This window comes from Halichoeres trimaculatus, unplaced genomic scaffold (genome assembly GCF_033239565.1).
Source record: "Halichoeres trimaculatus isolate MK-OKI-2021-1 unplaced genomic scaffold, fHalTri1.1 fHalTri1_scaffold_9, whole genome shotgun sequence".
NCBI classification, from domain to species: Eukaryota; Metazoa; Chordata; class Actinopteri; order Labriformes; family Labridae; genus Halichoeres; species Halichoeres trimaculatus.
In genome coordinates, this window is record NW_027437188.1 from 10939735 (window position 1) to 10952844 (window position 13110).

Consider the following 13110-nt stretch of genomic DNA (forward strand, 5'->3'; position numbering starts at 1 on the left):
TAAAAACAGACAATTAGAGCTACAGACTGATAACTTACATGTCACCCACATGCTGCACCTGTCCCTTATAAAAGAGCTGTCAGTCTAATGCCCATAAAATAAGCTACTGTTGAGAGTTTCACACATGAAGGCAGAGAGATGATACTCCGTGTGGCTTCAGGGTGAGAGATTGATTTGCTCATTATAACACAAAGTGCCTTTCAGATCACAAACAAGCATTAACAACTCTGGATATGAAATAAACAATGATATCAAACCCCTGCCAGAAAGACCCAAAGTGAGCTTAACTGCTCTGATATTTTGAAGATGTTTATAGAATAAACTCTTGATTTATCACATTTCTCTTCACTGACAGACCTGTCACTTCTCCCCACTCCCTCTCACTAACACTTCATACTTGTAGAGTAAAACTTTCACTGAAATGATTTAAAAAAAAAATCCAGCTAAGTGACCACCAAACACCTGTTTTTGGATGATGTCACTGAGACAGAATCTGTTTTACACAGACTTTAGGTTTTCTTGGCTTCTAGAGCCTCAAGTGGGCGCTCCAGGTACTGCAGGTTTTTGCACTTCTGCTTGGCTGCACTTTTTTAAACAGCTGAGGTTGCTGTTTGGGTATAGCCATGATAGAAATGAGCAAACAGCAGACCAAAATCCTCCTAGAAGAAATCCTGTTTTACTTTACAAGACAAATATTATGAATATATTAAAAAAACTGCAAAGCTGTGGTAACTTTTGAAATGAACAGTTTTTGGGATACATTTTTAGAGACATTTGAAGGTGAAAGAAATGATATCACGATGACATGAGATGCCAAAGTACGCGTCTTATTCCTGTTAGGTTGTTTCTATAAAGGCCTGTACTTTGCACATTAATGTAAGACTATCTCAGAAGCTACGCCATACTTAGACCTTAGACATCTTATGGATTGTTTAGAATTAAGATGACATGTTTTTGCATTACAGCAATCTCAGGATCAGCATGTTTTGCAACATTTTGTTAAGAAATAAGTGAAGTTGACCAGCTCACACACTCACTGAATGCTAAAAAAAGTTCAACATAATCTTTACGTCCATCAGCTGACAGTTATTGACTTTGTTATTGACTTTTACTCTTAGCTGTACAGATTCCAGGGTTAAAAGAGTGACGCATCACATAGCAGGTGAAAGAATTGATGAAGACATCATTTCTGGTTTAGAGGTCAAATGATTAAAACTCATCAGATCACAAACGGAGCAACTGAAAACAGAAACTTTGGTTCTGACAGTCTATCTGTACTTTTGATTATCTTCCAGGGTGATAAGGTAAACTATGAGCGCTTCAAGAGCTGGCTGCTGCAGAACAAAGAGGCCTTCACTTTGTCCAGATGGCTCCTGTCCGGAGGAGTGTGTGTCACACTCACTGATGACAGCGACACACCCACCTTCTACCAGACCCTCGCTGGAGTCACACATCGTGAGTACCACAAACACTTTTCTACTTCTTCCCCACACTTTGGTCCTTGTGTCTGATCCTCTGATGAGTCATTTTCTATCTTTAGTCTGGACAAAATTAATCCTCTCAGAGTAATTAATGCTTCTTTACAAATTAAGCTTTTAAATACAAGTTTATTCAAAACGGTATCCACTGTCTGACAACTGGCCTAAGTGCACACAGCACTGAAATCATGAGCAGCCATGAACACCTAAAACGAAGAGACATAAACATAAAGAGATGGATGACTGGATGCTCTTATTTGCATCCAGATGAAAGAAACTTAAATGAGACATCTATCAGTGAATCAGAGTTCAAAGATCAGTTTATGACATAAAATCAAAAGACTTGCTTTTCCACTGTGCAGCCTGATTCACGTCACTAAATCACATTTGTTGTAAATCTCTTGCTTGTATTTGTGGTTTATTAGTTAATTTTGGTGTGTTGGCAAGAAATTTAGTCTTGAAAGTCCATGAATTGTAGTGTTGAAACATAAAATGTGATATTCTCATCCTAAAGAGACTGATAACTGTAGTAATTCTCTCATTTTCAGATCCATACCTCTTGTTAAGATAGAGGGAGGGATATAAAAAACATAGAGTGATCTCCTTTAAAGTAAATTTAGCCAGGCTTTATTTTGCCAATTAAGGACAGCAAGCTGGAAAGAACGTGTCTTGTCGGAGACGCTGGACGCTGCCTGTAATCTGCTGCTCCAGCTGATCCTCTTAACTTTGTGTCTCTGAATGTGTGTGTTGGAGAGAGGGAGAGTGACTGACACCCTCCCGGTCCCTGATTCTTTCTAGAACAGGAGCGCGAAGCTTGACTCATGGCCGGGCTTAGCACCGTGAACCCTCAGCTAACTTGCTAGCGCCCGACACTGTCACAGTATTGTGAGGGTAGAAATGTGCGAGGAAAACAGGCGTCCATTCCAGATGGCGTAGATTTCTCTGAGGGGTTGTCAGACGGAGGTTAATATGCTGAAGGCTGGCTGTGGCAGCACCTCTCCAAGGATGTTCCCTGGATAATGGTATGGTATCTCTGCTGCAGGTCGGAGAGAGTCGCACCTCTAGGTGGGTACAGGTCAGACTATCACCCCCTGATGGGAGTCACTCTGTGGTGGCTTGATCCTGTTTGGTTTTTCAACCTGTTAATTGGCGTTAGCAGTAAAGGGCAACTTTATTTAGAGAGGGAAAAACAGGATTTTATATTCTTTATGATCAGACTTATCAACAATCCTCAGAATATTAATAACTACTGACGTGCTCATAAAACCTAAAGTTAAAATTTCTCTACTACAAAAAGCTGGCTTTACATAACCTCTTTAGGTTGGTCATTTGTGTTGTCTTTGTTCCCACATTTACAAATGAAAATCCGTCGCTGCCTCATGTGTTGATGAAGAAAACTGGGACATATTTTCACATCTTTCTGATTCTAGATAATACAGAAGAAACTGAAAGTAATTTTTGTAGATATTTTGGTCGAGTGCGACGATACGTCTTTGAGGTAAACACACTGTGTAAAAATCTGTTGTGTAAAGTCCTCGTCTTAACTACATTGAAGAAAAGATCTAGACAAGCCAATCTTAGGCAAAGAGTCAACTGATAATGTTTTAAAACTGGAAGCATCTATATCCTTGCCCGTTAACAAAAAACATTATTTATTTTGTGTGTGATTTGGTCAGCTGGTCTGAACCAGTTCCCGTTTGTGTGTTACGTAGATAAAGTGCTGGATCAGATTTTCACATTAATTAACCAAAGTTTTATGTTTACATAGACAAACTTAACAACAATGGCAGAAATGGAGCAGCAACTTCTGTGTTGTGCAAAGCTAAATCATGTGCATTTGTCAACCTTTTAAGAGAAGGGTGTATTTTGCCAAAGACTGGATTTTAATGGCATTTAGTTACTTTGGATCTTGCAATTGTCCTGCATATGAAACCTTTTAGTTTGTTTGTGCTGATGCAGGAATAGAGACCTTTATTTAGCACCACTATCATTTTCAGTCAGCCACGCCTGATGACTTCTTTGGTTTGTGGTGAAAGCTTACAAACCTGTGGATGAGGGTTCAAACAGCCCCCGGTTTTTCTGCTGGTCATCTGTATCCAAAGGATGGCCGGACTGAATGCTCTTAGCGCCTCAATGCATTTAAGATCCTTTAGCTTCTGGCGGGGATGACTGCCAAACTCAACTTTTAAAGTCTGCAGCCGTTCCAAGAATTTGAGTTCAATCAAAGACACGGACAATGATGTGACCTGGAGCAACAACAAAAGCTTTACATTAAGAAAGAGACTTGTTAAGATCACTTAAAATCTGAAACCCCTCAACTGAAATAAAACAACAATTAAAAAAAATCTCTTGAGTGGCAACTTGAGACCAGCCCCACCATGTGAAATGTGTGATATGGTCTGGGGTGCCTGACTCATCTGGCTCCTGATCACAACAATAATAGTGATGACACAGTTATATTTGAACAGCTCTGAAGTTGATATACAAGATTTTTTTTCCCCTCATGACTGGAAAGTTAGAGAGCCAAAGTAATGAGGATTGCTGAGGGAGAGTTACTGACACTTTACTCTGGCTGCAGGCAGCTTTTTGAGCTGATGTTTGTGAAGCCAACTTTTTTAAGTCTTGAGTTTCATGTGCATAAAATGACAACAAATAATTAATCAGTATACAAATAGCACTGGCATGTAATGATGGTGTTTATGCTGGTGCCTTGTGTTTCTCTGTGAGTTTAACAGGTTTATGTCTCATTCGCTCAGGTTTAGTGGGCACACAGTCCCATGTGATTGCCTGATTTGAGTCCAGAGAATTAGTTGTGTGATCTCACTGGATGATTCACCCTGACTGCAATCAGAAAATTTCCCCTGGGACATTTACAGTGTCAGGGACATGTCCAGACTTTCCCTGAGGGGGTAGCCATATTTTCTTTAACTGCTTACACTAATATGTGCTCATCTTCTTTTTTCTGTTACAGTGATACTCCGGGATGGAACAAGTTGGGTCCTATCACAATGTTGAGGGCAGAAATTACCCCTACAGCAGTGATTTTGTGCAGCAGAAGCCCAGAGCGCTCGCACCAAACACCCCCTCCCTCGTCTGCCAGTTTCCTCTGCGCTCAGACGGGGCCATATTTTACTTGACCAAAAACACAGATAAACGTACTCCCACCGAAAAAATCTGCATTCATGCTTTATGTAGAGAATTTTCAGCACGTTACTTTCACACAAAAACACAGCTAAATAAGGCTCAAGTTCTCATCGTGTCGTAAAACGGCGCTACCTCCGCTGCAGAGCCACAGCTGGCTACAAGGCGCTCGCCGCTTAGTGTATCAGTCTGCGCGTGAGGCGTGCCAGATATAAACAAACGCAGGTAGTCTGCCAGGACGAAGAGACATGAAAGTAACGTGCTGAAAATTCTCTAAATAAAGCGTGAATACAGACCGATATCAGATTTTTTCAGTGGGAGTCCGTTTATTTGTGTTTTTGATCAAGTAAAATATGGCCCCGTCTGAGTGCTGAGGAAACCAGCAGACGAGCAGGGAGGGGGTGTTTGGTGCGAGCGCCCTGGGCTTCTGCTGCACAAAAACACTGCTGTAGGGGTAATTTCTGCCCTAAACTTTGTGATAGGACCCAACTTGTTCCATCCCGGAGTATCACTTTTTAAAACAATGAAAGAGAAGAGCATAATTTCAGTCTGCCATTGCCCTGCCTGGCTGCACAAATTTGCAGCAAGGAACTAACTCAAACCTTCAACGTGCAGGGATGGGAATCACAAACCAGTTCCAACTAGCTGGAGCCCACAGGAAGTCTGTGAAGGAGCAGAAGTGGTTCAAAGTGTGGGGTAATATTTAACAAAATGAGGCCAACAAGTCAAAGTGTCATGTCTGTGGACGTGCCTTGTGTTTGAAGCTCTATGCTGGTGTTTTGGTATAAATGACCTTTAGGCACCGTGTATCTGATTGGTTTATTTTTACACAAAACACGACACCAGAATGGATTCAGGAAGATTCACTCCCCAGATGTTGTAACCATGGAAACCACTAAGGCTAAAGTCAACAGTTAGTAACAACATAAATAAAAATAACAGTATTATTCTCACTAAGCTGTGGGTGAATATTTTCCAATTATAAATTTAAAAGATGCCATCAACGGTTTCAGAGCACAACAACAGTGAAAACATAACAAACATCAGAAGACATCGTAAGCTGTGACAAGAAAACAGAGTGGAGAGTGTGCGTTGATTAACCTTGAATATAAGAAAGAAAACGATGAGCAGAAGCGCTGCCTCTGATTTATGCCTGCCTCTCTATATTCCACGTCTTTTAGATGGTTGTAACAAAAAACTTAAGTTCTTGAAATTCTGGAGTTTACAAAATGACAGCGAACAAAGTAAAAAAAAAGAAACACCTATGGTACAATTTGCATTTACAGTGGATTGTTTATTAATGTGAGGCACAGATATGCAAACACCAATTCTGACCTTCAGGATGACTCTCCTTCAGTCTCAGGTGTTTTAAGTCACCCAGTCACATGCTGCACCTCAAGATCTGTTTTAATTCTCATCTCTTTTCACAATGCAAAGAGATAAGCATAATGAGGCCAAACTACAGGCGCAGCTGATTTGACTGAAAGGTGAGGTGTAACAGCTATTTCCCTGCTAAGCTATGGCTCTAGCTCTCATTCTTCACTGATTAGATTGTCCACAGTCTCCTGTCCCGCTGCCTGAACTGATGATGAGACTTGTTCTGGATGCAGCTAGAAAATCTTGCTTTCATCAGTCATCTGAGCTGATTTGATTTGTGCTGCAATAGGAACCACACACCACAGTAAAGGTCATCGCTGAATCATTAGTCTGATTCTCCTCCTGCTGCTACTGCTGCTTTTTCTTTGTCTGTTGTATGTTTTCCTGCAGGTGGGATTATGCTTAAAAAACTCTACTGCCCCCTACAAGAAACCATTCAGTTACACAGTATTGCAGTATTCTTATTTTTAGTACAGTATCAATATTTTCATATTTATTATTTTTCTCCAGGCCTGATAGGGCTGCACCAATATATCACCTGTATCCAGGGCAACTATCAGCCTGTCATTCAATAATTTGGTGTTCACTGATGAAACTTCCCATCTCTTGGACTTGGCAAAACCTGGGAAAAACTATTTCTGGCATTGAGTAATTTCAGGTGAGGTGAGAAGAACTGGCCCCAATAATTGAATTTGAGGTGATTTTGATCAGTTTGGAGGCAGAAACATCGGGCAAGGATTTAAGTTCTTTTATTTATCTGAACCCTGTAACACAAGTGTAGCTTTAATCAGTGTGACATTTCAGTGTAGGCTACAGTCAAAAATTTTATCTGCTTCATGAAGTCTGCTCTGTGTAGGAGGCCGAGCATCAACCTGCACCACCTGTCATGTCCGGACTTTCAATGTGGGCTCTGGTTTATGCAGCTAGTATTCTAGCAAAATTATTTGTGTGTGTATAAATGCATCCACTAATTTGTGAGTCAATCCACAAATGTGGTGGTCGGCTAAATGTGGTGCCACAAAAACTGCTCCCCCCGGTGATTGGCTGCAGCACAAGTCAAAACATCCGGCTCTCCAGTATTTCCACATGGAATGTGGTCAAATGAAAAAAAAAATGAATACACCTTGTAGAAATGTTTCTCACATCTGATTTTTGTGGTGATTTGAGGATTGTTGAGGTGCCTTGTATTCAAGTTCTCTATTTTTTTTGAAGTTTCATTTTCATTACTTATAAGAAGTTAAAATAAGGTTTAACGTCACATTTAACAATGACTGACAGCTGCCCTTCTTGTGTATTTCTGGGGGGGTTGTAAAATATTTGTAGGGGGGTAGAGTCAAGAAAAGATTAGACACTGGAAAGAAAAAAAAAATCATTTTTGTCACTTGGCTCCACTCACGTTCTCCCAGAGTCCTTCTTAGCTTCTACTGTGCAGACCCTGGCTGCACAACGGCTACCAATGGCTGTGCCAGTGACAGAGGTACTTTGACTTCAAAACCATACAGTGGTAAATGGTGGAGCCACGCTGTCCACTCTATATACAGTCTTTGGTGTAGACTGATTTGCGAATAAATATATAGTCTGAAATGGCTGAAAAGTTAAAGAGTTTTTTTCTTTAAGACCTAAAAATGTACACAAAACATGGGTTACAACTGAGGCAGGCCCCCCAATTGGCTGTCTGTGTACATGTGATCTTTTTTGCTACAGTCCTGCCGTGCCAGTGTTCTGTAAATGTGTTGAAAAAAATCCATCTGTCAGAGGAGGCTGAGGTACCCTGGGCACAGGCTGATGGCTTGTATTTTGTTTTTTTGTTTGTGGCTGCTGCCGTTTGTCAGAGCTGTCTATCTTTGCCAAGACACACCTGAAAAAGAAGTTTTCAATCTCATTGAGTTATTTCCTGACTATATAAAATTTAGATACAGAAAATAGGTAAATAATAATGGCAGCTTGTAAGCTCCTTATTCAAATTCACGTTATAAGAATAATGTGAAATTAGCAGCAACAGTTAGTTTCACAAGCATCAAATTTTGAATCCTCTATCTGGTAAGTTATCATTTTTAACATAGGCTCAGGTTTTCTCAGGGTGCTTCTTGTGCTGTTTTCCTTGTGTATGACTTCTCACCTCTCTGAACAGGGTCCAGATCAAGTTTTTCTTATCTCACTCCCTTTAACCCCTCCGTGCTGGCCACTCGACCTGTTCTTTATATAGCTGTGATTCTTAGTCTCATTTAAAGCAATCCGGATTTGATAGCCTTGTAACGTCTGGATCTGGATCAAGGTGATCCAATCAAATGATGCTTTGAACAACTGGCACCAAAGTGAGGATGATTAGCTGATTCTAGATTCAAAGAGAGGAATATTCAACCTGGTTCTCAGGTGTGAGCTAAGAAGTGACGACATGGACCTGTCCTTCCATCCATCGTTACTGAGAATGTAAGATGTATCTCCAATAAGATGGACAAGCTAGCTGTGCTAACCCAGCAACAGAGGGAATACCAGAAGGCAGAGTAGCATCATGCTATTCACAGACATGGCTAACAGAGTTAACACCAGACACCAACACCACATTGGAAGAGCTTCACCTGCTGTGAGCAGACAGTATCCAGGAGACAGAGACTGAACAGACTGCTGAAGAAGCTCAGTCCTGGACCCTGTGGAGGTGGAGGCTGGCTGAACTGGAGAATGATGGACAAGCTGTCAGCATCTAGTTTCTTATGGACCTTTTTGCACTTTCTATACACTTTCTTACTTTTGTTTTCTTGATTGCTGGTGTGACTCCTCCTAAATTCCCCCTCTGGGATAAATAAAGTATTTTCTATTCTATTCTATTTTATGTCTTGATTACTCTGATTTGGTTTTATTTTTTTGAAAACACAACCTGACAGACAGACCGACAGACTAAGAACCCTCTGGGTCTTCAAAAATACCTGATTACAACTGTAAACGTCTGTCTGACTGGGAGCTGTGACCAAATGTAAAAATCAAGCTTCCAGGAAGTCTGTTCTACAGCCTGACTGGGAAACCTTTGTTCACTGTCTGCCTGGAAACAGCCGCTTTCTTTCTCATGTCTGTGTTTTGACACCTGTCATACGGGGAGGCTTCATGCCAGTGGCTAGCTGGCTAGCTGCTGAATCCTATTACCTTAATCTGAGGATTAGCATGTTGGAAAGAGGGAGGCTGGATCATTGACCCTGGTAGAGCTGCGGTTGCTATCTTGGAGTGATTTCTGACATGTTGAGTCAGTAGATGCGGAGCATCTACCGTTGTAGAGTCCACAGAAGAGATGCCTCCATCCTCAAAGACCCCACCCACCCTCCGGCTGGGGGTACAGGAGTGTAAAATGCAGGGCCTCCAAACTCAAAAACTCTTTCTTTCCCACTGCCATCTGACTCCTAAACAACTGATAAGGGTGTAACAAGCAGACACTAGCTAACGCTAGTTTGAACATATTATATTCTTATCTTGCGCATAATATATTCATTTTTTCATGATTTGAAATTTTATTTGCACTTTCCACTGCCTTCAGTTGCCTTATGTTTTGGACTTTCTATAATTTTGTGAATATTGTTTTTATCATTAATTCTGTTTTCTTTTTTATCTGGCTATTTTTGATATTCTACTGTTCACATTTATTGTGGACAACAAAGAAAGAAATTCACTGAAAGGGAAAACATGTTTCTTTACTGGGCACATGGCAAGAAACTCTTTGAACCTTGAATCTTAGATATTGAATATGGGGCTGATATATAAGTTGGCTGAACTAACATAATGGCAAACATTTTTACTCACCAGGTAACGTCTAAGTGCTTTGACAACTCAAATTGCAAAAATGGGTTCTTTTTACAAAATCTAAATAAATTGATTTAGATTGCTCCAAAACAAAATGTTAAATCTTGAAATTGAAGTTCTGAGATTTGAAAAATGTTTTGGGACTTAAGTTTCTTCTTCATTCCTTTAGGTTTTATCCTTGTGTTTCTAACCCTCTGTCTTCCTCTCCTGCAGTGGAGGAGTCTGACATTATAGACTTGGAAAAGCGCTACTGGCTCCTGAAAGCTCAGTCCAGAACAGGACGCTTTGACTTGGAAACCTTCGTCCCTCTGGTGTCTCCTCCCATCCACGCCTCTCTGAGCGAAGGTCAGCCAGGACTTACCTTTACTCCAAGCTTTACAGGTTTTATCAATCCTCACTACAACACATACTATCATATTATCTGATGTTGTTTTCCAGGCTTGTTTCACGCCTTTGATGAGAATCGGGACAATCACATCGACTTTAAAGAGATCTCTTGTGGACTGTCGGCATGCTGCAGGGGCCCGGTGGCTGAAAGGCAGAAATGTGAGCCCTGCTGTGGTTTTTAGTCATTACAGATAAATTTATCCCTGAGACTTCACAAGTGCAGTCTCTTTCTTCTCCGTGGCTGTTATCTGGGATTTAAATGTAAGCTTGAGAGACAGAGGATGTTTTGGGAAAGTGTCACGTTGTAGGTCATTAGCACACACTCGTCGGTGCTTGAAATTACATTTAGAAAAAGGATTTACTGCTCACAGACAAAGCAGCATTATGCTGCATTTCTTAGTTGAGAATAAAAAGCTTACATCAGTATTTTTCCTCATGACCACGTCTTTCTTTCTTTCTTTCTTTCGCTCTCCCACCAGTTTGCTTCAAAGTGTTTGATGTGGACCGTGACGGGGTTCTGAGTCGAGATGAGCTCCATGAAATGGTTGTGGCCTTGCTGGAGGTGTGGAAGGATAATCGCACCGACACACTCCCTGTAAGTTCACACACACACAGAATGAACACACATTCAGGTTCTAAAAAGAGGACTCTAAACTCTCCTTTAGAGGTTGAAAAATTGAAGGTTATCTTCTCGCTTTTTGCTGTTTTTTTGAGCCCATAATAACTGTTATAGATGCACCACAATTTGAGGCAATGGAAGATATCTGAAATTGAAGCGTGTTTAGTCCATTGTGGAAGTGTTCATCAAAAGTATCAAAACAATAATAACACAAACTTATTCTTGTCTGTGATCAGATAAAAGATTCTGACTTATAATCTGTTGTGACTTTTGACACTGAAGAAGCAAACAGAGATAACTCAAACTAACCTCTCACTACTCAGGATGCAACTTTTCCCTCAACAGGAAAATTTCATCACAGTTGCCCTTTAAGATGGCGGGTTTTTCTTCTTTTGACTTTACTTTTTGGACGTCATGTCATCCCTTCAGTCTGTAGCTGAATGTAGGTCAGGATGGCAGCAGGTGCACAGATTAGGATGCACAGCCAGTGTTTCCCCACATGTGGACAATACCTGGACAGCCAGCTGAAGGATAGTTTTGTACCATTTTAGTGTTATTTTTTAACACACATCCAACATATTACCATCTGCTGTTAAAAATATACTACAGAATGGTCTCTCACTACTCCTGACTTCCTGTTCATGTGGCAAGTGTTGCATCTTCACATGAAGGTAAACAGGAGCCTTTCTGTAGACCTTTCTCCACATTGCTCATTTTCTCTGGCAACCTCATAAGTTTGTGGAAGGACATACTGCATACTTTCAAAATGAAAGAAAAACGTAATCAAAATAGGACATAAAGTCACTGAGTCATAGAGATACAAAATTAAAACACAAAATGTAAACTTGATTTTCAATGTAAACCTTGATCCTGGGTGGCGCAGGAATGTTATGTTAGGTGCAGGAGACTAACTGGTTGTTATTGTGTGTGTGACCTGTGGGAGGTGAATAAAGTTCCAACATTGAATGAATGTATTGCAAACAAAAAAGTGTCATAAACCTGGCATCATTCTTGTCTCACCAAAACTGAGGGTATTAATACATCCTTGCTGATTTTGTATGTACATTTATTAGATCTGGATCTTAAGAGCTTTATTCATAGACTTACAGTAGACAGCATGGAATGATGGATAATATTCATCTCATGTTTCTGAGTGAGGGACGCGCCTGTAGTGAGGGAGCTTCCTCCTGGTGTTTCTCCAAGCTGATATTCATTTTGTTTTTCCTTTAAGGAGCTGCACAGTAGCGTGTCAGACATCGTAGAGGGCATCCTGAAGATGCACGACACAACAAAGGTGAGAAACAACTCCTGCTGACGTGCTGAGTGTCAGAAGGTTAATCACGTAACAGAACGTTTCTCCACATCAGCCAGGCTCGATGTAAAGATGATTTTTTTTTTTCTCATCAAGCTGGGTCACCTGACCCTGGAGGACTACCAGATCTGGAGTGTGAAGAGCGCTTTGGCCAATGAGTTCCTGAACCTGCTCTTCCAGGTCAGAACACACTCTTCCTGTTGGTGTTGAAGTGTCTTTATGTTTCAGTTTGACTGAATTAGTCGTTTTTGGGGGGGCTGTTCATTTTTGTGGTTTGGTCTTGTTTCAGGTCTGCCACATAGTCCTTGGGCTTCGGCCTGGTACCCCTGAGGAGGAGGGGCAAATCATACGGTACATCTTTGTCTGACATGTGTCTGTGTTTGAAGAATAAACAGCTGGTTAACTGGATGTTTTCTTATCAGATGTATCCTTTCCCTGTGTTTGTTTGTGTGTGTGGTGTGTGTGTGTGTGTGTGTGTGTGTGTGTGTGTGTGTATGCAGGGGCTGGTTAGAGAGGGAGAGCAGACATGGGCTGCAGCAGGGTCAAAACTGGTTCCTCATCTCCATGCTGTGGTGGCAGCAGTGGAAGGACTATGTTAAATACGTGAGTAAACTTTATAAAACTCCTGAAGGAAGATGTGCTGATATGAAACTTAACACCTGAAGCAGTGAAACTAACGACACGTCATCTCATGTTATGAAACATCTCTGCGTGACTCTCTCCAGGAGCAGAAAGGCATCGTGGTGGAGCAGCCGTCCATCCTCAGCTCTCTGCGGACCCCCATGGCTCCCTTAGAGTCCAGTCCACCAGACAGGCTGGGAGGACTGGGAATCTTCAGCCAGGTCAGCCCCACTGAGGAGAGGTCACCTGATGCTGTGTCCAGCGCCTCAGAGGCTACAGAGAGCGGTCAGTCTGCACAAATCATGAGAAGGAATAACACAACGTGTGCAATAACCGAGCTCGAAAAGAAAACTGGAGCCAGTTTACAAACTTCCTGTCCTTTTCTTCTG

At 41.3% G+C, this 13110-nt stretch overlaps 1 protein-coding gene across 4 annotated transcripts in view; it reads left to right on the forward strand.

The window, feature by feature from the left end:
• The window catches only part of usp32 (ubiquitin specific peptidase 32), a 66849-nt gene that overhangs the window by 35294 nt on the left and 18445 nt on the right, over positions 1 to 13110 (forward strand). For all 4 annotated transcript variants that reach the window (XM_074679249.1, XM_074679250.1, XM_074679251.1 and 1 more), the window contains exons 5-13: positions 1296 to 1455; positions 9996 to 10127; positions 10221 to 10328; positions 10649 to 10764; positions 12020 to 12082; positions 12197 to 12280; positions 12390 to 12451; positions 12601 to 12703; positions 12826 to 13006. In XM_074679249.1, coding sequence (XP_074535350.1) covers positions 1296 to 1455; positions 9996 to 10127; positions 10221 to 10328; positions 10649 to 10764; positions 12020 to 12082; positions 12197 to 12280; positions 12390 to 12451; positions 12601 to 12703; positions 12826 to 13006 — 1009 coding nt within the window. The remainder of the gene's footprint in view (positions 1 to 1295; positions 1456 to 9995; positions 10128 to 10220; positions 10329 to 10648; positions 10765 to 12019; positions 12083 to 12196; positions 12281 to 12389; positions 12452 to 12600; positions 12704 to 12825; positions 13007 to 13110) is intronic.